Below are 18,826 nucleotides of genomic sequence, written 5' to 3'. Positions count from 1 at the left end.
TACCATTTGACAAAATTTGCATCATGAAATTTCCCACTGTCTTTTCCAGAGGTACCAAGTGTTCCCATGAAACTTGGAGTTGCAAATGTTACCAAGGACAGCGTTACGATTGCCTGGACAAGACCAGAATATGATGGCGGTAGCAGAGTCACTGGTTATCTTATTGATGCCCTGGAGAAGGGACAGACCAAGTGGGTGAAGTGTGCCACTGTAAAGACCATGACCCACACCATCAAGAGCCTGAGGGAGTGTGCAGAGTATTACTTTAGAGTCCGTGCCGAGAACCATGCCGGACTCAGTGAACCAAAGGAGATGATCGTACCCGTTATCGTCAAGGAAATACACGGTATTATCTTTTGACAATTTGATATTTGTTACTATTACTGTCCAGAGAAAACAATTACAATAGAATACAATGAAATATATTTTTACTAATTGATTTATTTTCTTTAAAAGGTATACATGATATAAAATAATGAATATGAATTCTGTATTTCCATGTAATGAAAATGCATATTTAGAGGTATTTTTGAAAAGCAATGGAATTTTCACATTGATGTCTTCTTGTTAAACAGATGCTCCTGAATTTGACCTGACGAATTACCCCAAGAATACAGTTTACGTGAGAGCAGGATCCAACCTAACCTTTGAGATTCCTCTCACTGCCAGGCCCATGGCTAAGGTGACTATGTCCAAGAACAATGTTGTCATCAAGGGATCCAAGAGGCTGCTAACTGAAGTGACTCCGGGCAGTTTAACCATCACCCTAAATGAAAGCATTGCAAGTGACGCTGGCAAATATGAAGTCACTGCCTCTAATGTGGGAGGTACCACCAAGATCTTCCTTATCTTCATTGTGATGGACAGACCGGGACCTCCTGTTGGTCCAGTCGAGGTCGGTGAGGTCGGAGAAACCACAGTCTGTCTGAAGTGGGCTGTTCCAGAGTATGATGGTGGCAGTCCTGTTACCAACTACATTATTCTGAAACGTGAAACCAGCACTCCTAACTGGGCAGAAGTGTCAACTAGCATTGCCCGAAGCTCAATCAAGGTGACTAAGCTGACCAAGGGAGAGGAGTATCAGTTCAGGATCAAGGCTGAGAACCGCTTCGGTGTCAGTGACCATATTGACACCAAGCCAATCATGATAAAGCTTCCATACAGTAAGTAATAGTGTGTGTGTGTGTTGGGGTCTTACTCTTTTAATTATCCATTTCCTTTGACAACTTTTGTTTTATGGATGATCTTTCTGAATAAACATTAACGTGTTGTCCATTACAGTCATCCCTGGGCCTCCATCCACACCATGGCTCGGCTATGTATCCAAAGAGAACCTCACAGTCTGCTGGAATGAGCCAGTCAATGATGGTGGAAACACTGTGATTGGATATCATCTCCAGATGAAGGAGAGGAGCAGCATCCTCTGGCAGAAGGTCAATAAGACGCCAATCTCAGGAAACCAGTGGCGAGTCACAAACATCTGCCCTGGCCTCATCTATGAATTCAAGGTGGCAGCTGAAAATGCCGCCGGTATTGGAAAGATGAGCAAGACTTCTGAAGAGGTGCTTGCTATTGATGCCTGTGGTAAGTGACTTTAATTTGGGTCTCCTTCACCAGCTTTAAGGGGACCCATAGCATTAAATAGTATAAGAGCTTACACTAACACTGTTGTTTCACTGAAATTGCATCTTTCACAATTTAATGTTGTAGAGCCCCCAGCAAATGTCCATATCACTGAAGTCACCAAGAACTCAATTAGACTGGCCTGGCAGAGGCCTCCATACGATGGTGGCAGCAAGATTACCGGCTACAGTGTGGAAAGGAGGGAAGCTCCCAGTGGCAGATGGGTGAAGGCCAACTTCACAAACATCATTGAACTGGGCTTCACTGTTTCTGGACTGAACCAGGATGAGTCTTATGAGTTCAGAGTATATGCCAAGAATGCTGTTGGGTCCATCAGTAACCCGTCTCTCATTGCTGGCCCAGTCACTTGTGTTGACGCGTGTGGTGAGTATTTGATTTAGGTGTTTGCATGTCTTATTTGATTTGTTGGATTAATATGTACATTATTTATATTGATAATCTTGTGTCCCACAGGTGCCCCTGCTATTGACCTTCCTCCGGAGTATCTGGATGTGGTTCAGTTCAAGGCTGGAGCTTCAGTTAAGCTTAAAGTCGGAATCATCGCCAAGCCTCTGCCAACCATTGAGTGGCTCAAGGACGGAAAGGAGCTGATAGCAACTTCTACCCTGTCTATTGAAAGCACCACCGACTCTTCTGCTGTGCTGATCAAGGATGCAGCTCGCTTTGACACGGGCTCATATGAGGTCAAGATCAAGAATGTTCTGGGCTCAGCATCTGCAACCATTAGGATTGAAATCCTAGGTATTTACAAATTCTTGCCTCACCTTTTCTTATTTCCATAATTCTGTACATATCCAATTTAATTACGTCCTACCCAAGTCTCTCCTCCTCGGGTCCTTCGTACATGAACGGCCGCCTCTCTCGGCCGCCAGGATTCTTCTTCTTGGACTCAACGTACTCCTTTTCCGTCGAGTCCCTGTTCGGGCGCCACGTGTTAGATCCGGGGGTTCTCTGGCCCGATACGGGGCTACCTACTGACTCAGCTCTCTATTAAAAGATTGTCGAGCTGGTGTTCTGTCGAGGAAACTCGCCTGGCTTCTGCTAACTACCGTTACTCCTGACGTCTACCCTGCTTCCACTGGTAACATGCACTCGGCCGAGGGGCCACCCTGGCCAGGCGCTTCTACCTAGTCGCGTCAGTTGTGGCAGCTTTCCTCTTTTGGATCCGGGCTCTTGGTAAATTGCCAGGTTAGGTTTTAACGGCTAGGATTATAACTAAAACCGTAAGGGACTGTTAAGTGGACCGGTCACTAGGATAACCATTAAGAACTCTTGTTGTTAACATACAATAGCTTTAACCTTTTACTACCATGAGGAACTTCTACTACCTCAGCAAATGAATGCTCTTGAGAACTTTACTTTAAATGCAGATTAGATATTTATTGCAGTATATATTAGCAGGGGCACAGCTACAGCTCACATAAAATAATACTATACTTGATTCAATCAGGTTACAATTTCTTCTCAGGTTATACTCATTAATTGTCGATGCCGAGGCGGCTCGGTGGAGCTGGATTCACGATGTAATAAAAAGTCCTTTTGGGGTTTTCAGGAGCTGCAGGTCCGGCCGAACCTTCAGCTCCTCCTGCAAGGCCAACGAAGTCCGTTCAGCGCTCTCTCAGACTCAGTACAAAGTCTTTAGGGCGGCTGCGTCTATCTGTTGTCCGGTTGTTAATGTCAAACAGGGGGGAGAGGAAAATCTCCGTCTTTCAATCTTTGTCCTGGAACGGCTGTCTTCTTTCCGTGAACAGAGACGAAGTCCTCCGATGCGGTTGTTGAGCGAGGTCCAGTGTTTTCTCCGTGGAGCACTTGGGTGGCTCCCGCGTTGAATCCCGTCTTGCTATCTGCAAGTCTTTCTTTTTATAATCTTGGAGCTCCCTCTCCTCCCTCCTCCCCAACACTCCTTCCCTCGGCATGTGATTTACATGACATCATTGATTATGTGAGTGTGCTGTGAACAACACCCAAACTGTCTGTGTGTGGATACTCTCACTTCCTTCATTTTCGAGCGTGTGTCAGGTTACAGCCATGGACATGTTCGGACATCACCCCAACATCTGTTATGATCTCGTCCTTTTAGGTCCCCACCCTGCTTACATCAGCTCTTTCCACCCACACACAGACTTCACTTTTTACTCAGTTACACATACATTATTATTATCAGTTACAATTGTTAAATCACTTCATTATCCTTCTGTTATACATACTTGCTTTAAAAAGATTACTGTGATTTCATCCTTACTCATTATATGCTTTGTGTCCCTTTATCCTACTTTCATATCGAACTGTATTCCTTCATTTAAGGCAGCTTTCCTGGGATCTCAACCCTCTTTTTTGACAAGATGTAATTCCTGTATTTTATGATCATATACACTAACTTTTTTTTACCCCCCTTAGACAAACCTGGACCCCCAGCCGGCACCATTATATTCAACTCCATCACGGCAGACAGGATAACCTTCAGCTGGCAGCCTGTGCCTGAGTCTGACCAGGGAGGTTTCAAGGTGACCCACTACATTGTTGAGAGGCGTGAAACCAGCCGAGTGGTCTGGTCGACAATCTCTGACCAACACGAGCAGACATATGCCTCCGTCAACAAGCTAATGCGTGGAAACGAGTATGTGTTCCGCGTAATGGGCGTTAATAAGTACGGAGTTGGAGAGCCACTGGTGTCGGAGCCTGTCATCGCTAAGAACGCCTTTGGTAAGTTTTGGGCTGTAGGATGCTGTGAATTTGATTGTTGATGTGAGTGTGAAGTCAGAGGAGATTTTATGATTGAGTGTCTACAGTTTTCCTGTTTTCCTGTTTCGGTAACACTCTATATAAACTAAATACATTTTTCTGCAGAACTGATCTATTGTCTTTTTCCAAATTCTTTGATTTCATGAGAAAAAAAGATTGTTACTTATGTTATCATTTCATACATGTTTGTTATACATTTCTATAGTAACTCCTGGACAGCCTCGTACTCCTGAGGTGAATACCACAACCAAGACCACCATGGTGGTAGAATGGGACAAACCAGGTGTAGACGGAGGTAGCACCGTGACGGGCTACTACCTGGAGAGACGCGACAAGAAGAGCTTGCGCTGGATCAGAGTTTACAAAGACCCTGTCACTGGCATCAAACAGACGGTCTACCATCTGACAGAAGGAAACGAGTACCAATATCGCATCTGTGCCATTAACAGGGCCGGAGAGGGACCGTTCTCTGATACGTCAGACTACTACAAGGCTGCTGACCCAGTTGGTAAGTGGTCCAACATTCACAGATTTCCAACCATAACAAGAGAGATAAATACAGAACACTCCCACTAAGCAAATACATTCTGCTTACAGATCCACCAGATGAGCCTTGCAAGCTGAAGGTGGTGGACTCCACCAAGACATCCATCACCTTGGGCTGGTCCCAGCCAGAATGGGATGGAGGCAGTGAGGTCACCAGCTACATGGTGGAGAAGCTTGTAGAGGGAGAGAAAGAATGGGCTATGATAACCTCCAAGGGAGAGGTCAAGACAACAGAATACACAGTTCACGACTTAAAACCAGATGTCAACTACTTCTTCAGAGTCTCTGCTGTCAACTGTGCTGGCCACGGAGAGCCTCTGGAGATGACGGAGCCCATTCAAGCTAAGGATATCCTGGGTAAATTATTAATTAGTGTTCAGTATGTAACATATATGTCTAGTTCGTTTTTACGTTGCTCAAATATAATAGTCCCTGTGTGACGATGTGTATTCATGATTTTCACAGAGGAGGCCCAGATCGACTCGGATGTGGCCATGAGAACTCACTATATTGTGAAGGCTGGCAAGGACGTGGAGCTGTCTGTTCCCCTGAAGGGCAGACCTGCTCCCACTGCTTCCTGGAGTAAGGGAGAAGAATGCATTGACCGTGACCCCAAATACGAGTTCCACCACTCAGACACCACCACAGTTCTTGTGATGCGTGAGGTGACCAAGCTGGACACCGGAAAGTACAAAGTGAAGCTCGAGAATGGCGTCGGAGAGCCAAAGTCGCTAACCCTGTCCATGAAGGTCCAGGATACTCCAGCTCAGTGCAGGAACCTGGTCCTGAAGGACGTGACCCGTGGACAGGTCACTCTATGCTGGGAGCCTCCACTTCTCGACGGCGGTGCTGAGATCACACACTACATTGTTGAGAAGAGGGACTCCTCCAAGAGATCCTACTCTGCAGTGGCAAGCAAATGCACGGACACAACATACACCATTGAAGACCTCTCAGAGAAGACATCCTTCTTCTTCCGCGTGTTAGCAGAAAATGAGAATGGTGTTGGTGATCCATGTGAAACACTTGACCCTGTGAAGGCCACAGAGACTCCAGGACCAGTGAAGGAGGTTTCTATGAAGGATTCATCAAAGACCTCCGTCACTCTGCAGTGGCTGAAGCCTGATTACGATGGCGGCAGCATCATCTCTGACTACGTCATTGAGCAGAAGCTGAAGGACCAGGACTGGTCAATGGAAGGAATCAGCAGACAGTGTGAGTTTGAAGTCAAGAAACTCAAGGAGCACTCAGACGTGTTCTTCAGAATTGCTGCCAGGAATGACAAGGGACGGGGTGACTTCATTGAGATTGGGCCTATCAAGGTTATTGACTACATTATCACACCTGAGGCAAGCCTCGCAGAGTACCCAGGTGGCCGTATCAATGTTCGTCTGGGTCACAATGTGCACATCGAGCTGCCATATGTAGGTAAACCCAAACCTTCTATCCTGTGGCTGAAGGACAACCTGCCTCTGAAGGAGAGTGACATAATCCGCTTCAAGAAGACAGAAAACAAAGCCACTCTAATGATTAAGAATGTAACAAAGGAGAATGAGGGTAGATACACTCTGACCCTTGACAATAAAGTCAATAGGAAATCAGTCCACATCCATGTCATCACACTTGGACCTCCATCAAAGCCTGTTGGACCCATCCGCCTGGATGAAGTGAGAGCTGAGAGCATCATGATCTCCTGGGATGAACCCAATGACGACGGTGGTGGAGACATCACCTGCTACGCTGTAGAGAAGCGTGACACCTCCAAGTCTGACTGGAAGATGGCCTGCTCCAGTGTAGTGGATACTCAGTTCAAGGTCCCCAACCTGATCAAGGGTGTCCAGTACCAGTTCAGAGTGAGTGCTGAGAACAGATACGGTGTCAGCGAGCCTCTTGTATCCCAGATAGTCATTGCCAAGCACCAGTTCAGGCCTCCAGGCCCACCAGGCAAGCCTGTTGTATACAACGTCACCAACGATGGCATGACCATCCAGTGGGAGCAGCCCATTTATGATGGCGGTACCCCCATCCAGGGCTTCCATGTGGAGAAGAGGGAAAAGAATAGCATCATGTGGCAAAAGGTAAACACTATGCTGATCAAAGAAACGGATTTCAGAATCTTGGAGCTCATTGAAGGTCTTGAGTACTCCTTCAGAGTCTACGCCCAGAACGACTCTGGCTTCAGCCGGATGAGTGATGAGAGCAAGCCAATCATGGCTGTCAGTCCTGTTGGTGAGTGCAGATTTAGACCATTACATTATTTTGTTTATTTTTTAGACTTCTAACATGCAGAATATTGGAATAATGGCAAGTTCAGCAAAATAATTTCTGTTCATGAATTGGACTAGAATGACAGCACTTTAACAAAAATAAATTCAAAGATTCATCTGATGTCTTCCAGATCCTCCTGGTCAGCCCGACTACACTGACGTGACAAGTGACTCAGTGACACTGAAATGGGATGCCCCCAAACGTGATGGTGGTAGCAAGATTACCAGCTACAGCCTTGAGAAACGCCAAGGACATGGACGCTGGTTCAAGGCCAACTTGTCTGATGTACATGACTGCCTGTACACCGTCACTGGGTTGGCAACAAATGAACGCTACGAGTTCAGAGTGACTGCCAGAAATTCAATCGGTGTCGTCAGTCCTCCCTCCAACTCCTCTGGCTTGATTGTGGTCAGAAGTGAGAACGGTGAGTAAAAAGAACTTGGAGGATGACTGTAATATTAGCAGCTTGAATGTGTTCTTCATCTTTTCTTTGTAATTCAACATTGAGTTGTCAAGTTTTAAACTAAGTACTGTACTAATTCCATTCCTTTATCCTTTAAACTAGCTACTCCTAACATTGAGTTTGGCCCAGAGTACTTTGAGGGTTTGACGGTGAAGGCAGGAGATAAAATCAGGCTGAAGGCGACCATCACCGGACGCCCTGTTCCCAAGGTCGTCTGGTTCAGAGACGGTGTGGAGGTCACCAAAAGGATGATGGACATCATCAATGAAGCTGGATCCAGCACCCTGTTTGTCAGGGACGCTGATCGTACACACCGTGGCCACTACACTGTGGAGGCTACCAACGGATCTGGAAGCCGGAAGGAGAATATCCTTGTTCAAGTCCAAGGTACGCAATTTTGACATTTATACTCTTTATAATATATTGCAGTTGTACACCGCTTTATTTACTTATTCATGTTCTAACTTCAATCTCACACTCCCATGTGATACAGACACACCTGGGGAGCCGGTGGGACCCATGACTTTCAGCAACATCTCAGAGGGTAAATGCACTCTGACTTGGAACCCACCGGAGAATGACGGCTGCTCAGAGATTACGCATTACATCATTGAGAGGCGTGAGACTGCCAAGATTTCTTGGTCTTTGGTGTCTGACGAATGTACAGAGTGCAATTTCAATGTAACCAAGCTCATCAAGACCAATGAGTACCAGTTCAGGGCCTCTGCTGTTAACAAGTTTGGAGTTGGCAGACCTTTGGAGTCCAGCCCAGTCATTGCACAGATGCAATACAGTAAGTGGGAAGTTGGAAAAGCTGTTCTTGTTTTAAAATGTAATATTATATTTTTAGTTTTCTATATTTTTCAAATATTGAACTAATCTATCAAAAATGTTCCCTCAGCTACTCCTGATGCTCCAGGCACTCCTGATGCTACTGAAACGACAGGAGAGAGCATCACACTGTCGTGGACTCCTCCGACATCTGATGGAGGAAACCCCATTCAGCATTACCTCCTGGAGAAACGGGAAAAGAAGACTGTCCGATTCTACAAGGTGACTACCAAGAAGCCCATCGTCGAATGTGCTCACAAGGTGCTCCACCTGACAGAGGATATGGAATACGAGTTCCGTGTCATGGCCGTGAACGATGCTGGTGCTGGAGCTCCTAGCAGCATCTCTATACCTATCAAAGCTTCCGAGCCAAAGGATATTCCTTGTGCTCCATCTGTGGTCTGTGTGTCCGACTCCACCAACACCTCCATCAGCCTGGAATGGTCCAGGCCAGCTGAGGACGGAGGCATGGAGATCATGGGCTACATTATTGAAATGGTGAAGGGAGAAGAGACCGAATGGAAGAGAGTAAATGAGGAGCTGGTGGCAGAAACAAATTACACGGTGACTGGTCTACAGACAGGAGCTGAGTACAAGTTACGTGTTGCAGCTGTAAACCATGTGGGTAGAGGCGATGACAAGGAGATTCCAGAGCCTGCTCAGGCTGTAGACAGGCTAACACCACCACAGGTGGATATTGACGCCACCTTCAAGCAGACATACATTGTCAAGCCTGGAGGCTCAGTGTGCTTGGGCATCCACTTCAGAGGAAAGCCAATTCCCAATGCCACATGGGTGAAGGAAGAAGGCAAGCTGGGCGTCATGTCAGAGGTCACAACTACAGATGGATACAGTTCTTTAAGCATTGAAAACTGTTCAAGAAATGATACAGGCAAATACACTGTTAACCTGGAGAACGCTAGTGGCAGCAAGGCCATTACATTCACTGTAAAGGTTTTGGACACTCCTGGACCTCCACAAGCTGTTGCCTTGAAGGAGGTGTCCAGAGGCTCGGTCACAGTTATCTGGGAGCCTTCTCTCAATGACGGTGGAGCACGAATCCATCACTATATTGTTGAGAGGCGCGAGGCTAGCCGTCGCACATGGCAGCAGTCTGGTGGCAAATGCAAGCAACATATCCTGAAGATCCAGGACCTGCTGGAGGGAGTGCCATACTTCTTCAGGGTCTCAGCCGAGAACCAGAACGGTGTGGGTGAGGCATTTGAGCTCACTGAGCCTGTCATTGCCACCGCAGAGCCAGCATCACCAAAGAGAATGGACATCCTGGATACCACAGACAGCTCTGTTGTCCTGGGCTGGCTGAAACCAGAGCATGATGGTGGCAGCCGCATTCAGTGTTACATCATTGAGGCTAAGCCAAAGGGTGCAGACAAATGGGTAATGGTTGGCAACACCAATAATCTCACCTATGTGGTTGAAAAGCTCAACAAGGGTGATGAGTATGACTTCCGTGTGAAGGCCAAAAATGAATCGGGTTCCAGCACACCCAGAGAAACTCTGGCACCTGTGCTAGTCAAAGAGCCTCATATTGAACCTGCTGCTGACCTCAGTGAGATTACCAACCAGCTCATCACATGTAATTCTGGCAGAACCTTCATCATTGATGTTCCCATTACTGGTAGACCTGCTCCGAAGGTCACCTGGAAGCTGGAAGAGATGAGGCTAAAGAACTCAGACAGAGTCTCCATCCAAACAACTAAGGACAGAACCAGCATCTCACTCAAGGAGGCGATGAGAGGAGATGGTGGTAAATACTACCTGACTCTGGAGAACGTGGCTGGAACCAGGACGTTCACTATTGAAGTTATTGTCACAGGTAGACCCAGTCCTCCAACCGGACCCATCGAAATCTCATCCATCACCTCTGAGTCCTGTGTCATTAACTGGCAAGCACCAGAGGATGATGGTGGCACTGGAATCACCAACTACATCCTGGAGAAGCGAGAGTCTGGCTCCACCGCCTGGCAGCTGATCAACTCCAGCATTAGGCGCACATCTCTCGATGTCAGTCACTTGACCAAGTACATGCAGTACACATTCAGGGTCTCTGCTGAGAATAGATTTGGTGTCAGCAAGCACACTGAGTCTGAGACTATTGTTGCAGAGCATCCTTTCAGTAAGTACTACTCCCCAAACAAACCTATTCACAAATGTAACTTTTCATTTTAAGAACAGATTTACTTTTTAAGCATTTCTTAGACTGTTAATATCTGTGAAAAAGTATTCTACTGAATCAGGCTGGCCTTAAGATGACTGTGACATAATGACAAAATCTCGTTTTTTATCACAGCACCTCCTGGCCCTCCAACAAGGCCTTCAGTCTTCAATGTCACTGCTAACACAATGACCATAAAATGGGAGGAGCCCTACCATGATGGCGGAAGCAAGGTGACAGGCTACTGGATCGAGAAGAAGGAGAGGAACAATATCCTGTGGGTGAGGGAGAACAAGATCCCTTGCTTTGACTGCTACTGCAAGATGGAAGGCCTAGTTGAAGGCCTAGAGTACCAGTTCAGGGTGTATGCCATGAACAGTGCTGGACTAAGCAAAGCCAGCGAGGCCTCCAAGGGAGCAGTTGCTCAAAACCCAGTTGGTAAGTTTTGACAGTTTAGGATCTAGCTATCCAGTGACTTTTTAGGTAATACTCCATAAATCCATCATGTCTGATCTGTTTTTTTAGATTCACCAAGTAAGCCAGAAGTCACAAATGTTACAAGAAGTACTGTGTCCCTCAAATGGTCGGCTCCACTCAACAATGGTGGTAGTCCGATTGTGGGCTACATCATTGAGCGTAAGCCGTACACTTTGACGGGTGAAGGCCGCTGGCTCAAGTGTAACTACACCAATGTGGTGGACACTTTCTACACCGTTACCGCCCTGGGAGAAGGAGAGCCCTATGAGTTCAGAGTCATCGCCAAGAATGCCAACCAGGTCTTCAGCATCTCCTCGCAGTCCACTGGCTCTGTGCAGTGCAAGACCGACTTCGGTAAGATCTGCATCTGGGATTGTGATACAATACCATCAATACATCACAATGAAAAGTATTTAATGAAACAATAACATTAAGATGAAATAGTCTAATGTGCCCTGCTAAGTTAGCGTGAGCAACACCTTAAGGCTTAAACCTGTAGAATGAATTCAATGTGCATTTATTACAGTCCCAGAAAAGGAGTCCTATCTTATCAAAAATTGCTTCATGATCATGTTCCTTTTCCACCCAACAGAGCCTCCAAAGGCCCAGCTGGACAGCAAACTCCTGACTGAAACCGTCAGGGTCAGAGCTGGTTCAGACCTGGTTCTGGACGCTGCTGTGGGAGGCAGGCCGGACCCCAAGGCTTCCTGGTCAAAGGGCAGCAGGGATCTGGAGCTGTGTGAAAAGTACCACCTGCAGTACACCTCCACCAAGGCCATGGCCATCATCAAGTTCTGTGACAGAGATGACACTGGAAAGTACATCCTCACGGTCAGGAACGTAAGCGGAACCAAGACTGCTGAGGTTAACGTCAAAGTGCTTGGTAAGAGAGAGAGCTTTGTTTTTCAGCATTGCAGATTACACTTATTAGTTTGTCATAGTTATCTTAAGAGTATTACAATGAGCACACCTTTTTGTTTTTTCCAGACACCCCTGGAGTATGTGAAGGCTGCATTGAGGTCAGCAAGATCACAGAGGAGTCGTGCACACTGAGCTGGAAGCCTCCTCTCGAGGATGGCGGTGACGAGATCTCCCACTTTATCGTAGAGAGGCGAGACACCAACAGACTCAACTGGGTCATCATGCATGTCGAGTGCAAAGAGCTCACCTGCAACATCACAGGACTGTTCAAGAACACAGAGTACCTGTTCAGAGTCCGGGGAGTCAACAAATACGGAGCTGGAGTCCACCTGCAGTCCGAGGCCATGGTAGCCAGAAACACTTTCAGTAAGTGATTATTGTTGATAATATTCAAAAAAAACTGCTCTTTTATCTTTAAACAAGGATCCCACTAAGATGAAAGCAAGACAAAACCCCTGAGAGAAAACCTACTCGCAAACTATTTGACTTAAAGATAAAACAACAAATTAAATTCTCATAACTTCTAACACTTCAAACACCTTTCCTGCCCTCCAGCTGTGCCAACTCCTCCTGGCACTCCAGAGATCCTGGTGTCAGGAGAGGACTTTGCCACCATCGAGTGGCTGAAGCCAGAGAGCGATGGAGGCAGCCCGCTGATCCACTACCTGGTGGAGAGGCGCGAGAGAAAGAGTGCCCACTGGGTGAAGGTGAACAGAGACGGAGCTTTCCTGGACACCATGCTGAAGGTGTCCGGTTTGACTGAAGGCAACATCTACCAGTTCAGAGTGACGGCCATCAATAAGGCCGGAGAGAGCGAACCCAGCGAGGTTTCTCTGTACATCGTCTGCAGAGTGCCAACATGTAAGTCCAGTTTGTCTTTTGTAACATGACTAATGGGTAACAATGTCTATAAACACATCAGTAGATCCTTTTAGATGTCACAGATCTATTGATCCTCATTCCTGTATGCTGTCCTCTCAGGCACCCCTGCTCCTCCTTCCATCCCTCGTATCACCGACACTCACGCCGACAGTATCAGCCTGGCCTGGTCCCGGCCCGTGGATGACGGAGGAGCTGATGTGATGGGCTACATCCTGGAGATGCAGGAAGCCGGAGCAGAGGAATGGAAGAAGGCCCATGAGAAGACTTTACATGCTGCAGAGTACGTGGTGACCGGACTTTCTGCAGGCAAGAAGTATTGCTTCAGAGTGGCCGGTATCAACATCAACGGCACAGGAGACTTCAGTGAACCATGTGCTGAGACTGAGCCAGTAGAGAGAATTGGTAAGGAATCTGGACAAGCAAATATCTGATACCTTTATAGAGAAAGAGATGAGATATGAAATATATGTCCCTTTATACTAGCTACCTATGACTTAACATTTTAATCAAAAATCACATACAAAATCCACATGCACACCAGGTTTAAATTTGGTTTTAGTCTTGACTTTTCTTCTTCCAATAAAGTAAATATTATTATGTCTGTCATGGTGTGTTAACATTTATATTGCCATATATTAATTATTCCCTTTTCACACAGAAACTCCTGACTTTGAGCTCCACGATGACCTGAAGAAGACCATCTGTCTGCGCGCTGGTGGATCCCTCCGCCTGTTCGTAAACGTTACTGGTCGTCCCGCTCCCGCCATCACTTGGAGCAAACCTGGTGTTGAACTCCACAACAGAGGCTTCATTGATGTCACCACCACATCTACCACGCTCATCATCGATAGGGTCCACCGCTACGATGCTGGCAAGTACACGCTGGTAGCCGAGAATTCTGCCGGGAAACAGGAAGTCAACATTCTGGTCAAGGTCTATGGTAAGTTAATGAAGATGTCACCGAACAGAATTGTCATATTACATAGGGCATAGTTTTTTTAAATGTGACTGATACAGTAGCTCTTGGAAATGTGATATATTGACAAAGTATTGTTTTATTGTTAGATACTCCTGGACCAACTGGAGCAGTTAAGATCAAGGAGCTGACTAAAGAGTCTGCAACCATTTCTTGGGAAGCCCCAACTGTCGATGGCAGTGCTCCTGTCAACAACTACATCATTGAGAGGCGTGAGGCCTCCATGAGAGCCTACAAGACCGTCACCTCCAAGTGCAGTAAGACCTCTTACAAGATCGACGGCCTCATGGAGGGCATGCTGTACTACTTCCGGGTCCTCCCTGAGAACATCTATGGCATCGGTGTGCCCTGTGAGACTCCCGACGTCATCCTGGTTTGCGAGGTGCCTCTGCAGCCACACAAGCTGGAGATGATCGACGTCACCAAGAGCACCGTCACCCTGGGCTGGGAGAAGCCCGAGCACGATGGTGGCAGCAGACTGACGGGCTACGTCATCGAGGCCTGCAAGTTTGGCACTGACAAGTGGATGAAGGTGGCCACGCTGAAGACCACTGACTTTGAGCACACCATCGAGAAGCTGAACGAGAGCGAGCAGTACTTGTTTAGGATCAGAGCGATCAACAGCAGAGGAGCCAGCGAGCCCAAAGAGCTTGTTACTGCCATCACTGTACAGGAACAGAGAGGTAACAGCAGTCAAAAACATGTTTTTACAAATGTTTAAAGCAGAAACATTTACTGAAAACACTGCACCCTGCTATCCTTTAGCTCTTTAACCAAGAGGGTTTGAAAGAGGAAAAGTTAGAAATACATGCTTATCAAGGAAACCATGAGGTTGCTACTTTGGGCTCCAGAAATCTGTACATGTTGAAGATGTTCTGTCCAGCAGCAACATTAGGCAAAACATCACAGCTCAGTTTGCAATCTATTTACCAACCAAAGTGGGATGTAAACTACAGTTTTTCCATCTCTCTTTTTCCTTTTCCAGTAATGCCTGTGGTGGACTTCTCCAGTATTCCTCAGAAAGTTGTCAATGTTCTAGCCGGCAAGACTCTGGAGTTGGACCTGCCCCTCATTGGCAGGCCTCCTCCCATCTGCTCCTGGTACTTCAGAGATAACAAGATGAAAGTCACAGATCGTGTCACGATCAAGAGCACTGGCAAGTTCTCCAAACTGACTGTGTCTCAGACCACTATCGATGACACTGGTGACTACTCCCTAGAGGTGAAGAATGCTGTCGGTGTTATCACCGAGGTCATCAAGGTCATCATCCTCTGTAAGGAACCATCCCTCTGTTATTTAGTATTACTGATGCTCATCAAGAGCATGTTACAATAAAGTCATTGTTTCAAGCCATCACGTTGACTGTAACAATTAATCCTGTAATTCCCCTTTTACCAGCTAAACCTGATGAACCAAAGGGACCCTTCAGGATTGATGAGATTGATGCTACCACCGTCAGCTGCAGCTGGGATCCTCCAGCCAGAGATGGCGGAGCTCCCATCAGTGGCTACGCAGTGGAGCAACGTGATGCTCACAGACCCGGCTGGGTGCCCGTCTGCGATTCTGTTAGCCGACCAACTTTCAAGTTTGACAACCTGATTGAGAGAGATGAGTATGTCTTCCGTGCAGCTGCCATTAATCGCTACGGCACTGGAGAATTCCTTCAATCTGAGATCATCACCTGCAGGAGCTTGAAGAGTAAGACTTGCTTTGTTTAAGGTTACAGAAATAGTTAATGATTATACAGACTGAACTATGTCAACAGAGGTATGGTAACATGTTTCTCCTCCTCCACAGATGTGCCTGGACCTCCTGGCCGTCCAACCATCTTTGATGTTTCTCGTGATGGCATGACCGTGGCCTGGAACCCGCCAGAAGAAGACGGCGGCCTTGATGTTTCTGGGTACATCATCGAGCGCAAAGAAGTCAGGTCTGACAGATGGGTGCGAGCCAACAAGAATCCCATCACCATGACCAGATACAGGTCGACAGAGCTTATTGAGGGCCTGGAGTATGAACACAGAATCACTGCCCTCAATGCCAGAGGACTTAGCAAACCAAGTCTGGTATCCAAACCAGCAGTGGCAACAGATCCCATTGGTAAGACAACAGTTTCAAAGAAAGCCTTGTTATATTTAGATTTTTAGATAAAACTAAATTCATAACTACAGTGGCGTGGTACCAGAAGTCTTAAAAGAGAAAGCACAGACTCATAGTATCTTTTGTAGCAGCAGCTAAACACACTGACATGTTTCTCTTCCCCACTCAGATCCACCTGGCTGTCCTCAGAACCCAAGGATCACCGATACCACCAAATCCTCCGTGTCGCTGGCTTGGAGTCCTCCCGATGATGAGGGAGATGCAAGGGTGGATGGTTACCTGATTGAGATGCAGAAGGTGGGCACCATGCCTTGGATCAAGTGCAACACCACACCATCTTTAATCTGCGAGTACACCCTGACCAAAATGCCACAAGGAAAGGAGTTCAAATTCCGTGTGATGGCCTGCAATGCTGGTGGCTTCGGAGAACCTGCTGAAGTCCCTGGAACTGTGGCTGTGACCGAGATGCTTGGTGAGTACACAGGTTACATTAACTACCTGCTGTCACTTGTAGTTGTTTAAAACTAATGTAGAATTAAACACATTTTTATAACTATCATTGTCCTCCAGAATCTCCTGACTATGAACTTGAGCTGAAATACAAAGACGTGTACGTCGTACGCCATGGAGGTGTGGTTAGACTCTCTTTGCCCATTAAGGGTAAACCTCATCCAACCTGCAAGTGGTCCAAGGATAGTGGTGCAGTCTCCACCAAGGCCATGATTGCCTCCACGGAGGATGCCAGTGAGCTTGTGATCAAGGGAGCCGAGAGGAGTGATTCTGGAGTGTACGACCTCCTGCTGGAGAATAGGGTTGGCAGGAAGAAGGCCCAAATCAAGGTGAAGGTCATCAGCCGCCCAAGTGCTCCGGAGGGACCAATGGTCTTTGAGGAGATTCAGGCCAACTCTGTCAAGGTGTCCTGGAAGATGCCCACGGATGACGGTGGCTCAGAGATCCTGGGTTACATCGTAGAAAGACGCGAGGCAGCCAGAAATGCCTGGTACATAGTGGACTCTAGAGTGACTGACACTCATCTGGCTGTCAAGGGCCTGAAGGAGGGAACAGAGTACCACTTCAAGGTCACAGCTGAAAACTCCTTCGGTGTCAGCGCCTCTCTGAAGTCAGAGCAGCCACTGGTACCCAAGACTCCTCTCTGTAAGTATTCCTCTTCTTCAGTCTTAAGTGAGCAGTATGAGACCATTTAGTAATGACTCAAAAAAACACTGCATTTTTCAAACCAGGTCGCCCTGAGCCTTCAAGCACTCCACCAGAGATCATGGACATCACCAAGAGCTCCGTGGCATTGGCCTGGTCCAGACCAAAGGACGATGGTGGTTCTACCATCACTGGCTACTTTGTTGAGTACAAGGTAGTGTCCGCTGAAACGTGGTCCCGACACCAGACCAAGATCACCTCTACCATGTTTACTCTGCCTGGACTCACTCCTGATGCAGATTACCAGTTCCGCATTGTTGCCATCAACAACATCGGCGAGAGTGAGGCTGGTCCTGTGTCTGACCCAGTCACATGCAAGGATCCTTTCGGTGAGTCTCCACTTACTGATAATTAATAGCATCACTATAGTTGCTGGAATTTTCGTCAATCAATCAGTTAATCAAGACAACTTCCAATAGTTGGCTGGAACATATACTCTCTCACTGTAAAGTTTGTCAAACAACATCAGAATAAAAAGGCAAAGTGGTTATTGTTGGTGTCAGCAATTTGTTGTTTCTTTCCTTCCAGACAAACCAAGTCAACCAGGCGAGATCGACACAGTGAACGTAACAAAGAACTTCATCACCATCCGCTGGCAAGCTCCAGAGTGCGATGGTGGAAAGGAGGTCTTGGGCTACTGGGTGGAGTACAGGAAGTCCATTGAGAGCACCTGGAAGAAGTCCAACAAGCAGAGACTGAAGGAAAAGGAATTCACCATGCCTGGACTGGCTGAGGCAACAGAGTACGAGTTCAGAGTGTTTGCTGAGAATGAGACAGGAATGAGTCGACCTCGTAGAACTGCCACATGCATCAAGACCAAACTGAGTGGTGAGTACACTGTAGTATATTGTGTGAACATTATTTGTAAGCATTTACCCAACTTGCTCTTCTAAAGAGACCTTTACTTGAAACATTACTAAATGTAACAAACTTTTCCAAAATATTCATCCTCGTTTTGTATGTATAGTTGAAACTAAACCAGGCCTGAGAAAGGAAATGGATGAAGTGACTGCCAAGCTTGGCCAGCCTGGTATCATGAAGTGCCAGATTATTGGCAGACCTGTCCCTGACATCAAGTGGTACCATGCCGGCAAGGAGATTGTTGAGTCTCGCAAGTATGAGATGAGCTCTGATGGCCGCAACCATTCGCTGTCTATTATGACGGATCAGACGGAGGACGAGGGAGAGTACACCTGCAAGGCCATCAACGACGCCGGAGAAGCCGAGACCACAGGCGTTCTGGTGTTGGAGGCTGCTGCATCCTTCCACCCTGATTACTCGCTGAAGGAAACCTACTACGCCGGCCTGGGATCCACTCTGCGTATCCATGCCGTCTACATCGGCCGTCCTGAGCCAAAGATCTTGTGGCTGCATGGGGCAAAGACCCTGGAGAACTCAGAGGACATCAGCATTGAAACCACTGAGCACTACACGCACCTGGTGATCAAGAATGTGCAGCGCAGAATTCATGGAGGCAAATACAGGATCAGACTGCACAACCACTTTGGCAGGGCCGACACCGCATTCAATGTTGAGATTTACGGTATGTTAATGTGTATTTATTGAAGTGAGGGCACTGGATTTA

The 18,826-nt window shown here is 47.0% G+C and overlaps 1 protein-coding gene across 1 annotated transcript in view; it reads left to right on the top strand.

Moving 5' to 3' along the window:
* LOC116399814 (titin-like) overlaps nt 1-18,826 on the top strand; it is a 118,281-nt gene that overhangs the window by 89,739 nt on the left and 9,716 nt on the right. The window contains 29 exon segments of the mRNA XM_031877234.1: nt 50-346; nt 576-1,163; nt 1,282-1,584; nt 1,711-2,007; nt 2,098-2,385; nt 4,042-4,347; nt 4,592-4,894; nt 4,984-5,289; nt 5,398-7,161; nt 7,331-7,624; nt 7,766-8,050; nt 8,157-8,456; nt 8,565-10,631; nt 10,806-11,108; nt 11,196-11,501; nt 11,740-12,030; nt 12,135-12,434; nt 12,624-12,929; nt 13,050-13,352; nt 13,609-13,890; nt 14,016-14,609; nt 14,912-15,199; nt 15,325-15,624; nt 15,724-16,026; nt 16,196-16,498; nt 16,597-17,181; nt 17,268-17,570; nt 17,770-18,069; nt 18,209-18,784. Of these exon segments, the coding sequence (XP_031733094.1) occupies nt 50-346; nt 576-1,163; nt 1,282-1,584; nt 1,711-2,007; nt 2,098-2,385; nt 4,042-4,347; nt 4,592-4,894; nt 4,984-5,289; nt 5,398-7,161; nt 7,331-7,624; nt 7,766-8,050; nt 8,157-8,456; nt 8,565-10,631; nt 10,806-11,108; nt 11,196-11,501; nt 11,740-12,030; nt 12,135-12,434; nt 12,624-12,929; nt 13,050-13,352; nt 13,609-13,890; nt 14,016-14,609; nt 14,912-15,199; nt 15,325-15,624; nt 15,724-16,026; nt 16,196-16,498; nt 16,597-17,181; nt 17,268-17,570; nt 17,770-18,069; nt 18,209-18,784 (13,041 nt within the window).

Source organism: Anarrhichthys ocellatus, unplaced genomic scaffold, assembly GCF_004355925.1.
Source record: "Anarrhichthys ocellatus isolate YVR2014 unplaced genomic scaffold, GSC_Weel_1.0 scaffold130, whole genome shotgun sequence".
NCBI classification, from domain to species: domain Eukaryota; kingdom Metazoa; phylum Chordata; class Actinopteri; order Perciformes; family Anarhichadidae; genus Anarrhichthys; species Anarrhichthys ocellatus.
Note: the sequence above shows the minus strand (reverse complement) of the source record. Positions and strands in the feature narration are given on the sequence as shown.